This window comes from Psittacula echo (assembly GCF_963264785.1).
Source record: "Psittacula echo genome assembly, chromosome: 7".
In the NCBI taxonomy this organism is placed as follows: Eukaryota; Metazoa; Chordata; class Aves; order Psittaciformes; family Psittacidae; genus Psittacula; species Psittacula echo.
The window spans coordinates 27,226,403-27,247,710 of NC_137740.1; the positions used below are offsets into that span (position 1 = coordinate 27,226,403).

General features: G+C 44.7%; 1 protein-coding gene across 7 annotated transcripts in view; it reads right to left on the minus strand.

Moving 5' to 3' along the window:
- TP63 (tumor protein p63) overlaps positions 1-21,308 on the minus strand; it is a gene marked incomplete at both ends in the record, with an annotated part of 103,877 nt that overhangs the window by 808 nt on the left and 81,761 nt on the right. For 3 of the 7 annotated variants that reach the window (XM_080623870.1, XM_080623874.1, XM_080623872.1), the window contains 9 exons: positions 736-829; positions 1,787-1,931; positions 2,855-3,012; positions 14,411-14,547; positions 15,519-15,601; positions 16,602-16,738; positions 16,985-17,094; positions 17,403-17,518; positions 19,236-19,422. In XM_080623870.1, coding sequence (XP_080479996.1) covers positions 736-829; positions 1,787-1,931; positions 2,855-3,012; positions 14,411-14,547; positions 15,519-15,601; positions 16,602-16,738; positions 16,985-17,094; positions 17,403-17,518; positions 19,236-19,422 — 1,167 coding nt within the window. Of the gene's footprint in view, positions 1-735; positions 830-1,786; positions 1,932-2,854; positions 3,013-8,639; positions 9,844-14,410; positions 14,548-15,518; positions 15,602-16,601; positions 16,739-16,984; positions 17,095-17,402; positions 17,519-19,235; positions 19,423-21,308 lie in introns of those variants that run through there. The other 4 variants (XM_080623871.1, XM_080623873.1, XM_080623875.1 and 1 more) reach the window with 2 other exon arrangements.

Consider the following 21,308-nt stretch of genomic DNA (forward strand, 5'->3'; position numbering starts at 1 on the left):
ACCTTACAAAACTTTGAGGCCTCATCATCTCTGGTGCAGTACCTGAGGGTAGCATTACCTAGACTCTGGGAAATGTGATATCAGCTTCTGAAAAAATTAGCAACCAGCTTTGGTTAATTTGGGTCAGCTTTTCTAATTATAGCAGCAGCAGAAGGAAGGCAGCCCATGCTAGGAAGCAAAAGCACCACAGCTTCGCAAAATCTTGGGGCAAAAAACTGGGACAGCCAGCTCGGAGGACAGCAATGGCACAGGAAAGGAAGCAGCAACCCTGCAGCAAGCACCATGCAAGAGAAAAAAAGATCAAAACCAAAACAGGGCTGAGACGCCAGTGGCAAGGGAAGATCAAGGTAAGGCCAGAAAACAGAAGCAGGGAGGGAAAAACACAGACCACTTCTGGACAGCCTACTTGTCTGCAGGCGAGTGAGGTGTTTCAGAGCAGTGTAAACTGAAACCAAGCCTTGCAGAATTAACAGGCATGTGGGCTGGGGCCATTTTTGGGGCTAAAACAGAGAGTGGTGGGGAGGAGGAGACACTCTCTCTCTGTGCCAGGCAAGGCAGTTACAACGCTGGCCCTAAGTCCAGCCACTTTTCACCTCACAATATGTCTTCTCTGTGTGCAACAGCCTTAAATCAAACAAATTATATAAAATAAAAATATGCTGAGTCTGGATTTCTGACCCATTCCTAAAGCAGGGCCAAGAGTGCAAACAAAGGAAATGGTGAGGAGTTACTTACATCCATGGAGTAATGCTCAATCTGATAGATGGTGGTCAGCCCCTGGGTCGTGAAATAATCCACACAGGATGAGCAGCCCAACCTCGCTAAGAAGCTGCAGAGGAGGAAGGAAGGAAGGAGAAAGAAAAAGGATCACCCTGGCTGCAACAGCCCAAACCACAGAAAAACCAAACACTCAGCCAACCTGCAGCAACAGGAAACAAAGCTTTCACCCTTTGCTTGACCTTCTCCAAGACATCCCAGGCCAGCAAGCCACATTGCTGCCATATCAAACAAATGAGGGAGTCCTTCAGCTAAGCACCTAGCAGACAACCCTTGTGGCAGCACATTGCCTTAGTCAAGAGCCAGTGCTGCACAGCCTGGATCTTGGGGCAGGAAGGCTCACATGGGCCATCCTGCCAGGTCACTTCACCCAGAAGGTGGCTGAGCCCACAGCAGCCTGCGGCATGGATAGAGGGCTTCAGCAAGGCAGTGGGGCTCAGACACATCATGCACACAAAATACATCAAGTCAGCACATTCCTCTCTGAACATAAAGGATTCCTCCTTTATGGGCAGCATCTTTCAACCTGTTTGACCTCATGGAGGGCAGAGGAGCTTCTGAACCCATCCATGGCTTGTCTCGGGTGGCCAAAGGGGGGAAAAAAGGAAAAAAAAAAAAAAAGAAAAAAGAAAAAAGAAAAAAGAAAAAAGAAAAAAGAAAAAAGAAAAAAGAAAAAAGAAAAAAGAAAAAAGAAAAAAGAAAAAAGAAAAAAGAAAAAAGAAAAGTTTGCAAAGACTGCCTGGTACCCTCAGCTCCACCAGTCCAACAGATGCTGCATCGCTTGGCTTCTTGCAGTCCCAACGTCCCTGTTTCTCTCAGCTGCTCAGAGGTGGGGGTTGAAGGCTTGGTGCCTAGAGGGTGCCAGCCCCAGGACTGCCAAGACCCACTGGGATCCAATGCTCCAGGAGAACAGGTCAAGGGCCCTGGCAGGACCCTTCAAGACCCCTGAAACGAGGCCTCCACTCCCTGCTGGTGGGAAATGTGCGCTGGGCAGCCTGCTCCCGCTCACCTGACGATGCTGCAGTCTGTGGGGTACGGAGGAGGGGGGGTGCAGTGGGACGTTGAAGGCATGGAGAGGGGAGGAGGCAGCGCCTGCGTGGGGCTGAGGCCATTCATGTCACCAGTCATGGCCATGTGGGTGCCCATCATGGGAACTGGAGGAGAGAAGGAGGAGCACATTGTTACCCAGGCATACCTGGACCACCGCTTCACCCCCAGTACAGCACCAAAGGATAGCACCCACTGACAAAGCAGCTTTAAATCTTCTGCAAAGCCCTGCATGGAGCAAGCTCAAGGGGAATTCCAGGCAGGGCTGCAATCTGCAGAAGGACCAGATGACAGACAGTCCTTCAGGAGCTCTCCCCTTACTGGAATAACTGTCGGCGGCAGCACTGCCACATCACCTTCCCTTACAAGCAGGCTAAGAAACCTAAGCAACTAAGCAAGCCTCATCTCAGCTTTCCCTGCTGCAGGAGGGGAGTAGGATAGAGCCAGCAGCGTAACCCAATACAGAAGCCAAATAGCTTTGTTTTCAGAGACACTGAGCGCAGCCGAAGGGGATCAGCAACAGGTGTGGGCAAGGGTCCAGTGCTTTTGAAATTAAAAAACAGGGGCAACAAAACTCAGCCCCCAGAACCATGTCTGTCATCCTGGATTTACAGGGCTGCTGGGCACTCTTCAGCAGCCAGGAGGAAGCAGGTTACAGAGCTGCGAGATGCAGATATTTCCTTTGAAACTAAGACGTGTCTTAATTGAACAGAGTGAAAAAAATGTTTGCCAACATTTGCATCTCCTCTGCTGGGAAAGGAAGAAAAAACAAGTCTTGAAAGACAGATGACAGTGCAGTCAGCCAGACGTGCAGCAAGAAGTAGCTCTGTTCACCTCTGTGAGGCTTACAGCAAGATGCTGAAGCCTTGCCCTGTGGCACAGCAGTAAGCAGTATTTGGCTCTGCATGTTTCCAGCAAGTACTCCAGGCTCCCCAGCCTAACACTACCGGCTTGGAGATGCCAAGTCTCCTTGCCCAGACTAGCGGGGAGCACACATAAAACAGGAGAAGCAGCAACAAGGGTTTCTTACTGTTGGTTCCCATGCCGTCAGGGATGGTGGTTGGGGTCAGGGCATTGCGCTGCTGGGGGTTAATTAGCTGGCTGACCGAGGGCAGCTTGTTCATGCTGTTCATTTTGCTCAGTGGTGGAGAGTTGGAGCCATAGGATGACTGCGACTGCATGGAGGTCCTGCAAACCAAGGAGACGTTAAGGACAGGAATCACAGTAGTTGGTTAAGAGTACGCACCCAATCGGCTATGTTTGCTGTTTGTGGCAGTGGTGACCTGCTAGTGAAATCACTGACACCCTAGGAGCATCACAGATAAAGATCATTGGAGAGAGAGTAAATAGCAGTAAATAAGAAGTTTCCCAGATATGCTGGACAGTTATAAAACAAATCATGAAACACTGACAAAGAGAAGCTTCACTTTCAGTTCAGATTTTTTATTTAAGGAAAGGTTTCTAAGGTTTTCAGTTGAAAACAACGTAAGCAAAGCCAGCAAACAGCTGCCAAAACTCAAAATGCTCATTTTTAAGTTAAGCTTTCCTTGTGGTCAAAAACTTTTTCATTAGAACAAAAACTGCGGAAGTCATCTCAAACCATGGCAACTACCCCTATATCCTGACTGCAGAAACCATTTTCAGATCGGGTCACATTTATTACCTTGGTTTCCCCAAAATTCCTATTTATTCATGTAATCAGATTGTTATCAGGCATATGTATAACTGCCAGAGGCTCTTTGCTCAAGACAAACTCCATACACCTTAGGGACCGCTGCTGAGATGGTCAGAGCTGCCTGGGACACTAACATACAGCTTTTGCTGGTATTAAGGAGAATCTGATATCCAAATCCTACAGGCTGCTTGCAAAGAGTATCAGATTCCAACCACTCGACAACAGCACTAGCCTTCCTCAAGTCCAGACAGCCCCAAACTCCATCCAGCATATCTGTGAACCAGGCCAGAGAGGCTTGCTGGTGAGCTCCCCCTCTACCCACCCCCAAGGGTCCCAGCTGCAATCCTGCCTTGTAAGTGATCCAGAGCGTGAAGACCAGACTGCTTCTGAACGGCAGCCCAGCAGATCAAGTTACGGCTGCGGCATCCCATCTGGAGTGGGGTCTTACTTGGGATATGCAGAAAATTATCATTAAAACGGATCCAATTGGCGAAGAACCACCATGCCACAAGAGAGCAGTTTTTTCTCTCTCTGACACCAGGGGCATTTGCAAGACTAGGCAAAGCTGCTGGGGAAGCAGGCATGCTTCCCCCACACAACATACCCACAAAATCCATGCTTGTCCGGCAGAGCAGAGGTTGTCCAGCTCACCGCGGAGCCTGGCACTTGTTTGTCCATATCATCGTGACCCCCCAGAGAATGTGCAAGGGCGCATTCCCATCTTATTTCCCATTGGGAAACTTGTTTGTCTGGGTATAACTGGTTACACCAATCCCTGAGAACTGGCTTTCCTTCTATGCAAAGAGAATAGTTATTACTTCAAATAAGCAAAGTGTAAAAGGAAAGAAAAGGCTTATACCTAGATAATTTATTGAAACCTGCAGCACTCAAGGTCAAGTTTCATACAATTACATTGTCTCCAGCTTCCTGCACTTCTAAGACTTGCAGTGTTGGGCGGAGAAAACATCTATGCTAACAGGCTAGAGTATCTAAGGCCCTGAAGAAATGTTACCTAATTACACAATTACAGGAGGTACAGAAGGGTGTGAACTGTCCTTTGGCAGTGAAGATGCAGGACAAGATCCAGCAAACTTCATAGACTCAAGGAAGTGGAAAGCACAAGAAGCTTCACAAATTAATATTAATGATGGCAGCAACTCCCAAGGGGAAGTGAAACTGAGCCATGAAGTTCAGACCCAACTTTTCAGGGTAAAGAGAATGATTCAGACCTGAGGTTTCAATTCACCAATTATGAAAGCTGAGGCCAGCCATGAAATTCAAGTCAGGTTTGACACCACCCTTAACCTCAGAGGCTTCTGGATTTAGGACCAGAATGAGTATTTCTAATTCACAGGTTCAGGCACCTATCTTAACTGAGCTTCAGCTGAAATTAACACTTATCTAAATAGTCTCTTAGGGCAAAATCTGCATGATATGCAAGTGAGGAGGTCACCATGTACACTGTGAAATTCCAAATCAAAGACTTCCCAAAAAAGATTTAGTTGCATTGTTCAAGCTCAGGGCAGATTTTATTCAGAGAGCTCCTGACTAGAAACATTTTTTTTTTGCCAAGGATGCCTGTTGCTGAAACAAGATTCTCCAGGGAGGTCAGTAGTGGGCTTAACTTTGCCATCTCCACCAACACTGATCTCAGCAAAGCTAGTTAGAAGACTAGAAAACACTACGGGGATTTTAAATAAAAAGATGGGCGAACACAAGCCAACCCAAAGCAATCTACACTATAGGAAACAAATGCATACTTTAACATACAGCTTAAGGACTCCACTCTTATCTCATTCATACTCATAAGAATCAAGGTTAAGACAATCAAGCTCAAGTGAATAAAATTGGAAACAAAAGCATTTTTCTTCATACCCATGCTCATTTCAACTCAACTATTCCATCACATTAGCAGACATGTAAAAGGTCTGGAGAAAGCCATCTAGTCAAAGAAAAGTCCTAAGATAAACCAAGATGCAAAATTTTATTGAAAATAAATGTCACACATCAATATAGCAACAGCCTCAGAAACACAACAAAATGGTTTGGTATTGAACACACAGACTACATGGTGTTTGAGGATTCATTTAAAATATATATATTTTTTTTTTCCCTTCCTTTTTTTAAAAACCCAGGTATTATAAGAGTATCATGCACAGTGGTTTTCATTAAAGTTATACCTACCATGTCTCAAGAAAGATTAGAAGTAGGAGCATTAACATTTCTTTGATATCATTGCCAATGAAATGCATTTTAATATCAAGGCATAAGGACTTCAATTAAGAGACTATTATAACTTCTTGGAACAGTCTGATACGAAAGGCACTGAGTCACATTCTGCAACTGATATTTCTCCCTTCAAGAGGCTATGTAATTATTCAGCCAATAACATTTGTAGTTATGCAAGCTCATATGAGGGCAATCGTCTGTGACGCTTCAAGGCATATAGTGATCACCTCAAGAGGTAAAGAAGGAAATTCCTTTTCCCACACAAGAGGCACAGTTCAGGCCACAAGCTACCTTATATAATTTTGCACTTTCCCAGCTTACTGGATTTCAGCCCTTCACCAGAGGTAGGAAACTACTTGGATAGATCAATTACCTGATTCAGTAGACAAGTCCCAGACTCCTCATTCACATTAGATGAGTACACCATCATGTAAGCAGCCTTAATCCAAATTAAGGTCCATTAAGAATAGGGCAGCTCAGGCTCAGAGCATTTAAGATTTCATCCAAGCCCTTGTGTTTAAAATTTTCTATCCCTGAAGACCTAGAGCTAATCACAGAGCAGAGAGACCCAAGTAGAATCAAAGCTGCCAGTTCTGGGTTTGCCTTTCCTTACACTAGCCACAGAAGGAGCAGCAAGGATTACATCCCAAGCTGACACGTGGTCAACATGACCATCGGTAACATTTTTTTCATGTAAGGTTGCCCACTGGGCTATGTAACACTGGGATGTCACTGATGTTGCCTAGTAATGGCGCACAAGTGACACAGATGATGCTCAGTTGCACTTATCTGCTTTGAAGGCCCATGAAGGGAGACACTAAAAAGCAGAGCAATGCCCTTGCTCTCCACATCTCTAATAGCTGCTATTCTAAAGCAAGCAATAGTGCATCTTTAAACCACGCAAGTGGTTTGTAGACTTGGGACAAGCTATTGCGTAAATGGGATCATGGAAAGGAGGAGCCCTGATGGTCACTAGGCACATAGTAACTACAGCACAGGGGAAAAGGTGGCAATAATGACTCCTCTTAGATTTCAGGTATGGGAATTTCCCATGGAGGGCAGCAGATGCAGTCTGCTCTCCAGGAAATGGAGCTATAATACAGGGAGTGGATATACATCAACTATGCGATATGATATAACCTCACTGACTGATGAGGTCCTATTATTCCACTCTGCTATTCCTTGAAAAGAAAAGGCTTTTCCAAAGGCCCAGAGATGACAAAGAATCAAAAGACAGCTGGGAAAAAGTTTTCTTCTTTTACCTGCAGAAGACCAATGAACTCCAATCACTTCCAGCTTCAGGTTATTTGATAAAAAAATAAAGTACCTTCTAAGATAACCACTTTGTAAGCTGGAGAGCACATTAAATCACCATTAGGACCAGCTTCACTATCATTATCCTCTTATAGGTATGGAGGACAGGTTGGAAAGCCCTTTCAGAGAGCAGTAAGTTTCAAATAGTTTAGATGCTTATTTGGTGGAAGTCTCAGGTGCTCTGTTGCCCATCATGGTACGAAGATTTCCTAGAGGTCAGACCAGATGATGAACTGGAGCATGAGCTGGAATCTCCCTGCACGGGCTGTGGACATCTTGTACCTTTTGGTGGGCTGCCTCCTCAAACTTGCTGGTGGACAGGCTGTGGAGCAGAGCTCTAAATACAGGTTTGTGTGTGTTGTTGCAATATTTCGGTATTGCCATCCACAAGCAGACAGACCCAAGATCCAGGAATAAGCCTTCATTGGAAGGACAGATTGACAATGCCATAATCCTGCATCTGGGCTGCATTTGCAGTTCAGGTTCCCACCTCTCACAGAGGAAGGAATAGCCTTTCTTCTCACAAATAAAAAGGCACAGAGCAATAGTTACCTTCTTTGTAATCTTAAAGTCCTTCCTGGGGTTTTCAGGCAAAGTAGAGAGGTACTTGATTTGGTTAGCTTTACACAAGGAACAATGATAGAGCTGCAACTATATGAAAAAAAAAATCACTACTAGTGCTTAATTAGTTATTATTTATGCTAAATCACAATTCTGGGGGGTTTTCTCCATCAGCCCTCCCCCACACTGCTATGGTAGAACAAGTCTTGCTAAGACAACAAAGGAGATATCCAGAGATGTGATATGGCGCCCAAAGATGATGTTAGTATGAGTCATCACCTGCTCAGATCACAGCTCTGCTGCCTGGAAGCAGATGATGTGATGTTCAGAGATAAAAGTGTTCTTCCACTGTATCAGGCTTTTTTCCTTGGTGGGTGGCCAGGGGGCTCACTCTGCATTTGGGAGGCACCTTCTTTTTAGGCTGTACCTAACCACAAGTGGATCAGAGCTGGGCACGCACCTGACTCAAATAAATCCAGTATCAACTGCACTGCAGGCACACAGGTTCTCAACAGTATCAACCTAGCCCCCTGTATTTTTCAGGGGCTATTGATCACTGACACTTGTGACCAAGCTCTTCTCTTCAGCCATTGTTGATCTGGGTAGACACAAGCTCACAGGGGAAGTCATTCCTGGTGTACCTTCAAGTAAGCTCTTCACACTCCTGTTTCCTGCGGCCATGAACATGAGGGTTCCTCAGGAGAGATGCCACTGGCTGAAAATGTGGGTTGAAAGACACTTCTGTACCAGCATTAAGGGCTATTGTTCATGTAAGGGTGTTTGAGCACCTTCCAGCGGGGAAAGCCCCAGCAGGCATCATTCCCACTCTCAAACAGCTGCTCCCCCATCACCAGTATCCACACCTAGTGCCAGGTTAAGTCCATGGCACGTTACTTGCATGTTGATCATTTCTCCTTTGCGCTGGTCTGAGCTTGACACTGAGAAATGAAGTTTCCAAATGATTCAAATCCTCCTTGTTAAGCTCCATACAAATGATTTTCAGAGGTAAAGTCTGATACAAGCAGTGCAAGGATTTACAAGTCCTTGCTGAAAAAGTCTTCTGTGCAAGAATTGCTAAGCGAGGATGCACTTCATGTACACAATAAGCAAAAGCCACTGGTTGCAGGATTAATGGACAAGGTGGGCATGGCCTGAGGCATACGCTGGCACTGCTTTCCCTTTGTACTGTGGGGTTTGTAGTGATGGAGTAAAATGTAGTATGGTTGATGAAAACTCTAAGGCAACATCTAATAACTGTTGAATATCTGTAAGGAAAGGGTCAAGCTCAAACCTCTTTTCACAGGTAGGGCAACAAGCAGTGTTGGACACTGCCCTTTATATCCTCAGCTGCAAAGGGAGAAGAGACTCACGGATGTCATAACAAGGAAAGACTTCAACCTCACATTCAGCCTGTGCAGCTCAGCCCACTTGGATTGAGCCCACAGAGTCAGGAAGGACCTTCCTAAACTCAGCAAAGCTGGATAAATGCCAGGGGTGCTGGCACAAAGTCAGTCACCCAGTCTTCCCTACAATTTTCATGTCAGTCAGACCCTTTAAGATTAGAAATGAGAAACAACTCATGATGCCAAATTAGTGGGCATTTCTACAGAAAAAAAAAAAAATAAAATGGATTTGTTACCAATGCCAATTCATATAATTATTACCTCCTGTCCAGCAGTACAAATACTTCAGTTACTTGTACTATTACTGTATGACCGGCATTAAAACAGGCCAAACTAACTATCACAGACTGTTTAAACAACACCCTTCTTCTGCCCCACACCCCAGCCCATAAACACATTTTTAAAGTTAAACAAGACGAGGCATTTTAAAATTGAGACCTGCTCAGAGAAACACTGCTGAGTTTCACAAATACAGAAGAGGAAAGAGTATGAACACATTACAAAACCGGGAAGAAAACGTTACATCAAGACAGACGACATTGTGGTTCCTGACCTCCCAATGCTATGGGCACAGCTAAGAGGTCTGTACAAATGTCTGTTGGACTTGCAAATTTTGAGTCCCTTCAGAATATTGCTCTATTTACTCTGTTGCTGTCAGGCTGTGTATTTGTCCCACTGTTCCTAGAACTGCCAACTGGGCAAAGTGACCCCATCAGCTCAGTTTATGGATATACTGATGGGTTTGGGGGGCTGGAATGTTTTAGGATGGCATCGGTCTGTTTGGGAGGGTCTCTCCTTGTGTCCGTGAGTTCACTCCTGAAGCAGGCCGAAAGGAGACTGTAGAGAAGGAACCAGAGAAAAGAAAAAGATGAATGTACAGGACCTTTCACCAGCCACCAAGAGAGAAACAGTCAGTATCCACCTTCATGATCACAGTGTGGGCTTTGAAGGAGAAGAAAAGCAGATGCCTTAGCACCCATGGTGAGGATATGTGACAGGGAGATTTAGAAAGCTGGAAAGCCCCAGGTACAAGTGAGTGCTTGGCAAGGAAAAAAAAAAAAGAACTAGTTGATAGGGAAATCTGATTTCTGTGTTCCCGTCTCATGCTAGCTAATGGTGTCTTGATACAGTTCCCAGTAAAAAGTACAAAAGGCAAAAAAAAACTCAGCCAAAGGGGAAAAGGAGAGAAGTGGCTTCCATTGAGCCTACTTCAAAATTCAATTACTTAAAACCCAGAAGCTGGTGCTAAGGAGAAAGGATGGTGCCTTCTGTTAAAGGGCCATATTGATTACATCTCAAATACTCTCTTTTTCAAAGCTGAGGGACCCTCTGCACTAAAGCCAAGGGGTCCCTGGGGCTGCCAACTGATGCAGAAGGCACTGCTCTCTCAGAGCCAGCAAAGCAAATGCAGCATGTCTTCATATACCTAATCTTCCACTTTTTCTTGCTTACTTTCATCTTGGCAATTCTCTAATGAGAACACTATCTGAATACCTGCAGTTCACAACACATGCAATCACAGCACTATAAAACCAAACCAAATAATGCAAAAATCCACATTAGCTTCCACACCAAGAATGAGAATAACTAGGTGGAGGTATGAAGAACACCTTCCCCACCAGACCCTCTCCCTGTGACTGCAAGTGTGAGGATCCTTGCAGCAACCATCTCACTGAAACACTCCAGGCTGCATAACTCAGCTATGTCATACCTCACTCAGGAGGTTAATTCCTTCTCATTGGATAATGAGCTGTGCTACTCACTAGATTGAAAGGCAGCCAGCGGGAGAATAGCTGCTGTAGAAGAGAAACATTTGCTGGGATATAAGATCCTACTTGGACATAAGAGCCCTCTTCTTGGTAGCCATTGGAAGACTTTGCAAAACCCCTTCAATCATGGGAGTTGGACTTGATGATCCTTATGCATACCTTACAACATGAAATGTTTTATGATTCTGTGCTATGACAAAGAATTGAAATAAAGACTGACAACAGTGCGAAACCCACCAAGGAAATTTTGCTGTATATGAAAAAGCGTTTTCCAGTGAAACCCTAAAAGGCTGTGCAGATACTCCCTGGGAATATTGATGGTAATTGTATTTCACAGCAGTCTATCAAAGAAAACTTTCATGCACAAGCCACCTCTGGTACCTCTGGCAGCAGAGATCTTCTGGCAAATAGGTGTTTAAAACAAATGGAGACAGACCATGAAAAGGAAGTCCAAATAAATGTGTGTGCTGTTGCTCAAATATGGGCCCCAGGATTTGGCAGTGAAAAAGGAAGAATGGAAACTGCAGCAAAAAAAACCCCAAAACTTCCCACCTATGATCATGAAGGTATTTGGCATAACAGTAAATGCAAGAAAACCATGCACAAAGGAGCAAACAGAGAGAGGAGATGAGACAGAGAAAGATGTGCGGTCTGGTACAACATAGAGCATTGCAGTATTTTGGTCATTTTGTGGGACACAAAGCTTTCAGATTATTGCTAGGTTTGCCTTTTTTAGTCCAGAACAGTAAGATGGTTGCATCTGCTGACCTGCCAAATGCAATGCTGGTCTGTATGTGCATGAAAGCAATTATACAGTTGTTTTCCAAATGACAGATTTATCTTTTTAAAACTACTTCTCACCATGATCATTTCATCCTTACTTTTCCTACTTTTTTAAAAAGATAAAGCTTTCCATGTTGTAGGAACAAAAGGGAAACATCTTCCCACACACCTAGGTAGCTTTTCTGTGTTAACCATTGCTCATAAAACTGAACTGAAAAAATCAAGGAATTCCTCCATCAAGGCTTGACTGTGGAGCACTGTAGTGCAGCTCCATTTTGAGAAGAAAGAGACAAAGGCAGCTCGCAAACATCCCATCCCCAGAGAGCCCTGCTAGTACCTACAAGTTCCTACACATTCAAACTTGGTCACTGCATATTCACTTTCCTAGCTCCCAATTTTAACACACACTTTGAATGAAAGAAATCAGACTGAATTTTGAAAGTACATCCCTACTCACAAAGTGAAAGGCGTTTTCTTTTAAAGCCAGAATAGACTTGCAAAGGTGTCACTGTGCTGCTGGGTTTTACTAGCTTGACAAGCAAGCAGTGGTAGTATATTCCCTCAGCAACCTGCTCACATTCAAGGTTGCTCTTACCCAAACCAGTTGCCACAAAATGTCTTCTCTCCCCATTCTCACATTGAGACCTAAAGCTCATTTATGGTTCTTTTCTGGGGTGGAATTGTGTCTATGAGTCTTTTCAGCATAAATGCCCCTTCTCCCTGAACACATTCCTTCAGAACTTAAGTCAAACCATGGATTATAGAGGAAAAAGCACCAGAACCCAACTGCAGCTATGTAGCTATTGCCTGAACATGCATTGATGCTTGATGGCAAGCTGTCGGCAGTAACAACTGCAGCAGCTCTGGACAAACACTCAAAGTTATTTTTCTCCCCACTTCTGGTATCTTTAAGAGCTCTTAATCTTTCTCCCCAGTATCTGAGCACACTCAGCAGCTGAGAAAAATGAGTATACAACTGGACAAGTGCCAGGAGACATGCCAAAAGAAGTTTCATTAAATTAAATGGCTGGACTTACACATGCTGGTCTTAAAGGTAACACAAATACCAACCTCTGTTGCCAGGAACCCATCCTATTGATATAGGAAGAATGAAAACAGTAATTATGGCAAAGCAACTGTCAGCACCAAGGGAAAGCAGTCATCTGCTGCCGTCCATTTCTGCTTACAAAACCTTTTCTCAACTGAGATGGCTGTAGCTCAGGTGGAGCTTTGAAGACATGCAGCCAGTGTACAAAGGCAGCAGTGCCTAGGAGCTAGTAAATACAAGCTATAGTATAAACAGTGCAGATGACTGATAAAAATAATGATAATTTTAAGTGCCCTGAAAAGTTGTCCAGAGCCCTTGGATGCTCCAGCCGTTTTGGCACAAGGCTTTTTTTCACACCTCCACAAGACTCCAGCTGACACTGAATACACACAGGTTGAAATGTGAACACATGCAGAGATCTGGCAGAAAGCCGTGGCGTTGCAGAAGTCCTGAGACAAGGCCAAGGCACCAAAATAAATCCCTACAGGCTCAAGTGGGACTTATGTGGTGCCTTGGCCTCCTGCTAACCTCTGCAGAGAATGAGTTATACCCGCAGCCTCTGACGTGAGCTTACCAGCAGGAACGTGTGAGATCCTAAGCACTACCGCTGGTAGCTACCTACAGCCCGGGTGGCTATTTTCTGTCACCTGATATGGCAGGTGAAGCAATGCCCACAGGCGACACCACTTACAGTCTGTCTGGGAAGTCATTCTCTGACCCAGTGTCTGCAACTGCAAAGCTTTGGGAACAGAAGGGAAAATGGAAACCAGACACTTATTTGGCTCTTCTTCTTCTCCCCATCCTCCTGGCACTTACACCACCCAAAGTAATCCTGGCACAGCTATACCAGCTGAGTTCAGATAGGGCCTATGTCTGCCTGGATGGAAAGTTTCTCATGTGCAATGTGGAGAGTCAGTGACGGTGCAATTTCTAAAAACACTATAAAACTGCACATGTAGAGTCTTTCTTCGAAGTTCCCACTGATCACAAATGTATTATGTGTTTAGTTCTGGCTCCCAACTTTCAGCTTCCTGTTTTATAGCTGAGGAACCTACAGCATTTATATCCCACTGAGATACCCTCCTTCCAATAGCACCAGAGATATACAACAGCAGGGTTCAAGCACTCGGTCGAGCTGGTGCTCACACTCCCAGCTCCACGTGCTCCTGGCAAGATACCGAGATGGATACCCTGCAGAAGGCATAGGGATGGCTACACATTTGCTGCTGTTCCCATGGACCAGACAAGAGAAGAGCACACCCAGCCTGTGCTCCCCAGCTCAGGTGTGCACAGGCAGCTGGTTTCTGTGTGCGGATTGTTCAGTGGCACTGCCTTACTGCCCTGTACCTAAGGCTCTGGCTGGAAGTCAAGAACGAGGTGCTAACCTGCCATTCACCCTCCAAAGCGAAAAGGTGAACTGTGTGGGACAAGAGACTAGAGGGGGACCTTGAAAGCAGTCAGGACATGTGCCTGGGGAATGAGGCCTGCTTTGTCCTACTGCACAGGTCATGAAATCTGGATCTCAAACTCAGAGTCTCCCAAGTTCTGTACAGAAACTTGGCTTTGGCTAAACTCCTGGCATCAATTTCTACCAGCTCTGACCACAGAATTAACAAGCCGCTATCCTGTTGGAAAAGATTTTGCCAGTGCAGTACTATACTTCACTGCAGTAGAAGTGCTCGGCCCTCAGTTGAACACCACATCCCTACCAGCAAGTGTGCAGAGGTCTTCTGTGTCTCTCTCCTCTCTCCCTCCTCCCCACCACCCTCACTGCACAGATCACTGCAAGCACACTCATACTCACTGCTTCTGGAGCAAGTGCTGGTGCTGCTGCTGCTGCTGTTGCCGGTAGGTCTCAATTGTGTGCTGGGGAAGGTACTGCATAAGTTCCAGGGACTCTTTGATCTTTAGTAGCATTTCATAGGTCTCACGTCCCCTCACCTGGATCATGGGAAAAGGAAAGGGGGGGGGGGGGTGGGGAGTGTGGAGAGAAAGCCTTAAAGGACTGCATTTATAGTCCTCAGTGACAGCCACCTTAGTGAGCCTTAGGTACAGTCAAGTAAACAACCATTGCAGGATGAAAATACTCTGTTTCTACACAATGATATGCAACAAAACCTTGTTGCTAAACCTTGTGCTAAAGGTAAAGCAGATCATGTTGAAGAGTGATAATCTGACACTGAAGGTTAGTGAACATCTTAGGTTTGTCATCTGGCTCAATATAAATCTATGCCAACAAAAGCAATACTCTGATCCAATCCGTTAGACAGAGAACATCTTTAGCTGTCTCAGATGTAAGCAGATCTTCTGCTGAATCTTACATGCATTGAGGAAAATGAGTACTTGAATTTGGGTGCTGGGTTTGGATCTCCCTTCTCCTGTAGGAACACCATGGTTGTTTGTGATTTATCCAACTAAATGTGGCTTATGGGAAAGCAGCTAAATGGCCAATTACAGACGCTTCTTGCCCTTTCTGATCCTACACAATACAGCATATTTCACTTCTACCACTATATTACAATGGCAATACATACAAAAGCCACAGAAGCATCCACCTTGGTCAGTAAGACAACACCCATTATCTCTAGAGGAAGTGCCACATATCCAGAAATGACAGAGGAGGAAACCTAGTTAGGTCTCCAAGGCAATTTTCCACCAGGACAGACAGATCCCTTGGGATATTCCCATATGCCTTGCACAAACCACTGCCAGTCAGCAGCTACTGGAATTTTTTGTATTTTTTGTTTGGAACATATATTTAAAATAGATAGCTCAAGGGATTAAAAAAAAAGTAATACAAAAATCTACATCCCATCCTCAGTTCTCTTTGAGGTCTAGGTAAGCCATTGACTTGCCTCAAGTCACTGAGGAAGATACTAAACAAAGTAAATGCAAAACCAGAGAGAACTCACTGGCAAGTATAAGAGCTCATCATCTGGGGAACGTCTTTTTTTGATAGATGTCATCTGTATGCCATGAGTTCCTTGTCGAAAAGCTGAAAGAGAAACCCCAAAAGCATCCCATTAAAAAAGGGAAGGAAAGAAAAGAAAAAAAGGGGGAGGGTTGTGTGTGGAGAAATAAAAATTAAAAAAAAAAAAAAATGGAAATACAAGAGAGACATAAAAGTCTCAGATCTGCAGTGCTCTGAAAAGATCTCTGCTTAAGACACTCCGGAACTCTTCTTGCAGCTTCTGGCGCCATAAGGCAGACATAACTTTGTGGATGCTGGGTGGCCATACTGCTTGGGAAAACATCATCCAAGGAGCACTGGATATATGGCAAAACGCCAGAAAGCCATACCTAGAATAAGCCCTGGCTCTTTGCAGGAAAGACTGCAAGCTTTGGCATAAGAGTGCTCAGGAGCTGTTTGGTGGATCAGCGATCCATGAAGGGAACAGGCAGTGAGCATGCAGAATTCACTGCAAAAACAAAGCCGCCTCTCCAATCTTGCCTCATTCAGCCTAGTACCTTGCTAAGCATATGTGGGAAACCAAAGATAGTGTTCCACATAGTGCTGTCTGATGAGTACATTGCACTCTTTAGAGCAGAGAGAGGCCACTTGCCAGAGCACCTCCAATGCACACAAGGGTTTATATGCAATCTTAATCTAGATCCCTGTGGCTGGAAGACACATGCCGCAGCATGAGACGCTGGCTAGAAGGAGCAGAGAATGACAGTGCAGTCCCAAACAAGCAGTAAAGGTTCAAAAAGTGGTTACAGAATCCCAGCCATGAAACTTTAGGGTGGCAAATAAACACCCCATCCCTCCACTGCTGGTAGGTTTAATCTAACACAGGGAGTGCTGCAAGGGAACCCACAAACCCATCTTGTGAACACCAGCTCATTTTTCAGGTTGATTGACCCTGGGAGAACAGACGTCTAATGCCCTCCTGCCTCCAAGCTCATGCACAGCACCGCACATCCCCACAGCACAAGAGCCAAGGTCGCACCTGCACCCACGATTTGCAATCTGCCCAGCTCTGCCAGCTACTTACGGCGCTTCGTACCATCACCATTCTTTGTGCTGTCAGAGACTTGCTGCTTGCGGATGCTGTCCTCATCTGCTTTGCGGTCTCTGCCTGGGCAAGCGCAAATGCGGGCTTCAAAACATCGGCGGCCCAAGACTTGCCCACTGGGAAGAGAGGTGAGAGGAAATGTCAGCTGGCAGCTTAGATGCAGGCCAGCAGCATCCCTCAACTTCACACAGACAGACCCAAACCTCCCATTTCCCAGTCAGGATACCCCAGGTGCTGGGAAGAGAGTTGAAGACTATCCTACAGCCCTTTGCATCAAGCTGTCCCTAAGCATATGCAATGCTGCCCCAAACAGAAGAAGAGCCCAAAGGCCACCTGCAAAGCAAAGGTGATACACTACTTACTCTCTGGTTTCCAGTGTCACAATGATGAGGATCGGGCGCCGGTTCATCCCTCCCACGCAGCTACTGTTACACATGAAGTTGTACAAGACTGTTGTGAACTCTGTACCAACCTGGATGAGACAAAGGAGATGAGCAGAAAAAATGGCGTACAGAAAGCTCTGCTTTTTCCAGGCTCTCCTCTGGTACTTCCACAGCTGTGTTGCAGACTAGCATGAAAGAGACCACACTGCAAAGATTTCTTAAAGGAAATGAAGAACTCCTACTCTCAAAGGATAGAGAGGGTGTTTGAAAGCTCATTTTTGACAAAGAGGAGGAAGAGATTCAGTGTGATGAGGATGAGGAAAGCACAAGATCCTGACTCCTTCAACCCCCACCCCTATGTATACTGGGATGCCACCACTCTGAGCTCACAACATACCTGGGGTGGCTCATAGGGGACCAGCACGCTCTGCCTCCCAGTGATGGGGTCTTCTACATACTGGGCATGGCTGTTCCCTTCCACCCTGATCAGGTGGCTGGGAGGTGCAATCTGCCCTGAAAAGGCAAGGAGGCAAAAAAAAAAACAAGAGACACCATTTAGTGAAGCAAGATCACACACAGGGCAGCAAGATCTTCCACCAAAAGAAACCATCCATCTATCAGAGCACACACATGCCTCCCAATCCTTGAAGCATCCCTTCTCAAGGTCTCCGCTGCCAGACAACAAAAGCAAGAGTCTTTCACAAGCTCACACTGGATACCTGTGAGTAAACCTGAACATGAACTTTCATGATCCCAGACTAAGCAAGCCCAAATGTCAACTGAATGGCAGCTCACAGCAGCTCTTCCAGAAGATAACTCCATGTGGATTTTCACACCTGGTGAAAGCCTTTCTTTTCCTTCCCCAAGCACACACACACAAAGCAAATTCCCACAAGTCTAAATTCCTACTCTTTTTCTATAAATTGTTAGCCCTGTTCTGTTGTCTCCTATCAGTCTTGATCCTAAGGAGCTAAAAAAGATTCAAATAGCAAGAGAAATATGCATTTAATTAATGGTCAACGTGAAAAATCCCGCTTGCTTACAGCAGTGGCAGAAGGGAACATAATCTTCTTTGTTTACAGGCCCCTTTCGAATAATTAAAAAAGTCTCCTTCCTGCAAATTTTCTTCAGTGTTTCTACAACCTATGACAAAATTCTGAGAAGAGAAGCCTATTACAGGTTCATCTCAAGAACTTGTTGTGTTTGTTTCAATTGGGTTTTGTTCATTTCTTAACCTAAATACATCGTATTTCTAGAGAAATAATTACTTCAGAATAAAAATTTGTAATTTTTTTTTTCCTTCATAAAAACTCTATTACTGACCCAGGTATCAACCCTCAAAAAATTCAGTTCTGTTAGAAAAGCACTTTCTAATACGAAAAACTGTTTTGAAGACCTGTTCACTTTTCTCTGATTTTGCACTCGTAAATCCTTGCTTATTTTTGTGTTTGCCTAGATGGCTGCTTTACAATCAGCAAAGGGATCTGTGCTACTAAGACATTCTGCTAACTGACACCAACAAGGGTTTTTTTACAGTAGGAGATAAATAATGCACATAGAATAAAACAGATGCTTATCTGAAGTTATGTGAACTTAAATGACCAAAGACAAAACAGAACCCAGCGTATGAGTTTGCAGAAAACCCCAGGACATTTTTAAAACTGCTGCTCCTTCACTAACACAAGAAGCAGCAAGTAAAAGATTAAAACATTAATACTGAACCAACAGTGTTAAATGTACAGGAAGGTTGCCTACAGTTGATGCTGGCACTTAGTGTTATTCTGCCAGAGATAAACAGCACCTCCGTCTTCGAGGCGCGGATTAAGGGCTGGAGATGATATTGCATCCTGTTACTAGATCCTTGTCCCAGCGACGTGGAAGCTCATTCCTGAACACAAGAACAGCTGCTTCTCATCGTGGGAGCAAAAGCATAGCAGGGAAAGGCTGCCAGAAGGGCATTGCCTGCCATGGGGACAGACATCCATCCAACCTGGGCAGGCGTGAGATTTATTTCGGTACTTTCTTCCCAAGGGCGTGCTTGCACAGGGACAGCTAAAGTATAGTATGAAGCTTCCTGCTAAGCATGGGAAATAAAAAGCTGCACAAGATGTTGCAGGGCGGTCTGCTTCCAGCAGGTTTTCTGTAAAGCTGCCACCAAATCCCCACACTGGTCACTTGTCAGATGAGCAGCTTTGGAGAGGGACTGCCAGCAATGTTCTGCCTCCCTTACCTTCGTTGAACTCCCGGCTCAGCTCATGGTTTGGGCAGCGTTTGACCACTTCGGTGACATGTTCAGCTTTCTTGTAGACTGGCATAGCCCTGATAACAGCTCCCTGAGGCGGTGGGGTCATCACTTTGATCTGAATGGGACATGTCTTGGCGATCTGACAGTACAGCTTTTTCAGTTCTGTGGAATACTGGATGAGGAAACAGAGCAAGAGGGAGTCAGAATGTTCAGCTAGGAATGAATGCATGCCAGAAGGACTGAGATGGGTTTGCATATATCACTGAATGCACCAGCTACTGCATGGGCATTGCATTTGATCACATAAAAGCCACATTTCCAGACAAGTGGCAAAAGCTCTACACCTTTGCCCAGTTTAGAATAGCAGAATATAAATCTACATCTTAGTTTTCCTAAAAAGCACCACTTTTACATGAACAAATAGTCTTTATTACTCTTGGGCACACATTCACTCTTACAAGAGACACACATTACCTTCCTAACAAAATGGTTACTATTCTTTTCACAGCACACTGTAATCCTGGAAGCCACACACAAGGTGTTGCGTCTTATTTTGTAAGAAGCCTTCCTACTTTTGTAGAGAGTTGAAATAAAAACATCAGCGTTCAAGTTGAACAGCATTTGAAAGCAAGACCCTGACCAATATGGGAGTTGTACCAAATATGACATTTTAGTCAACTTTTAAAAACATCTCACACCTCTGTTTACTACTTCTGTAGCAATCTCCACACTTCTAAACTCAAAATATTATGTCCACAAAAGGTAAAAATAATATTTTTTTTTTTTTTTTTTTTTAAATAATAATCAAAAAAGGTGAATTCCGAAGACCAGGTCCATGGCAAGACCTAGGGCACAACCCAGCAGTTGACTCCAAAAGGGAAATTGTGACAGTGCAATGAATACCTGGAGCAGAACAAGATGCTCTTATTCACTGTGCTAACTTGAAGCATACCTCTTTTAAGATGTTCCCCCCTAAAGCAGTAACAGTGGTGCAGCTTTTTCCCCGAAGTGTGTTCACATCTGAAAAACTTTACTCAGCAAAACATCAAGGCATGGGCTGAAGTCATTGGTTTCTGTTCAAACACCCTTACTGAAATAAGGGCGTGTGCTTAGCAGGTATGGTTTGCAAGGCAACTCTTACATAGTACAGTCATCCAAACCTATGTTTCTGGATGTCCCCCAAGAAGGAGAGTCTCCAGTCTCCTCTGCTGTTCCAGAACACAGTATTTTTCATCAGTGCCCTGCTTCAGAGGCATTCAGTTTTCTCCAGGTGCTCACACATTTGCAAGTACAGAGTTCTTCCAGTAATTCTAACCACATAACCCACAGGAATTGCTGGTATTTCCCCACTTCCATCTCTTCGGCTCTTGCACAGAAAAAAAAGTGAAAGTCTCAAGGTGGCTGTTTTCTCAAAAACCATCTCTAGCAGCCATGGCAGATACAGCCCCAGTCCCAGATGGTCAAACATAGCACTGGCAGGTTCATACTGGTCGAGAGCAAGATGTGGCCATCCACCCTGTTGCGATTAGAAGAGCCAGCGCATGCAGGGGTGGGTGGTGGGTGATGCGGCAGCAGAAGGATTAGCTAGCGATAGTCATGGATTATTTGCGTTTCAAAACATCCACGTTGCTAACACAGGAAAAACCAAAGTTGGGAGAGACACCAGGGAGGAGAGAGAGATTAAAAATAAGCCAAGCCAATCCCTTCCTTCCTCACTCAACACCACCCGTCCATATGGCAGAGAAGATGCTACAGGTATTTAAGCTAAGGAAAAAAATTCTTTAAAAATGCAAAGGCCAAATTGTGCAATGTATTTTATGTGCCTCCAGGCTACAGATTAAACCCACAAAGGATTTACCCAGCCCTCGGAAATGGGGAACATGCCAAACAATTACAAAAATAAAAGTTGCGAAACAGATCTGGATGGTGATTTATACCATACATCTTTTTACCTGAAATTCCTTATTGTTTTTTAATTAAAAAGCAATTTCTTACTGAAGGTAAGAGTGAGCTCACTATGTTGTCTTTTCATCTCAAGAAGTAGGAAAAGAATCACTT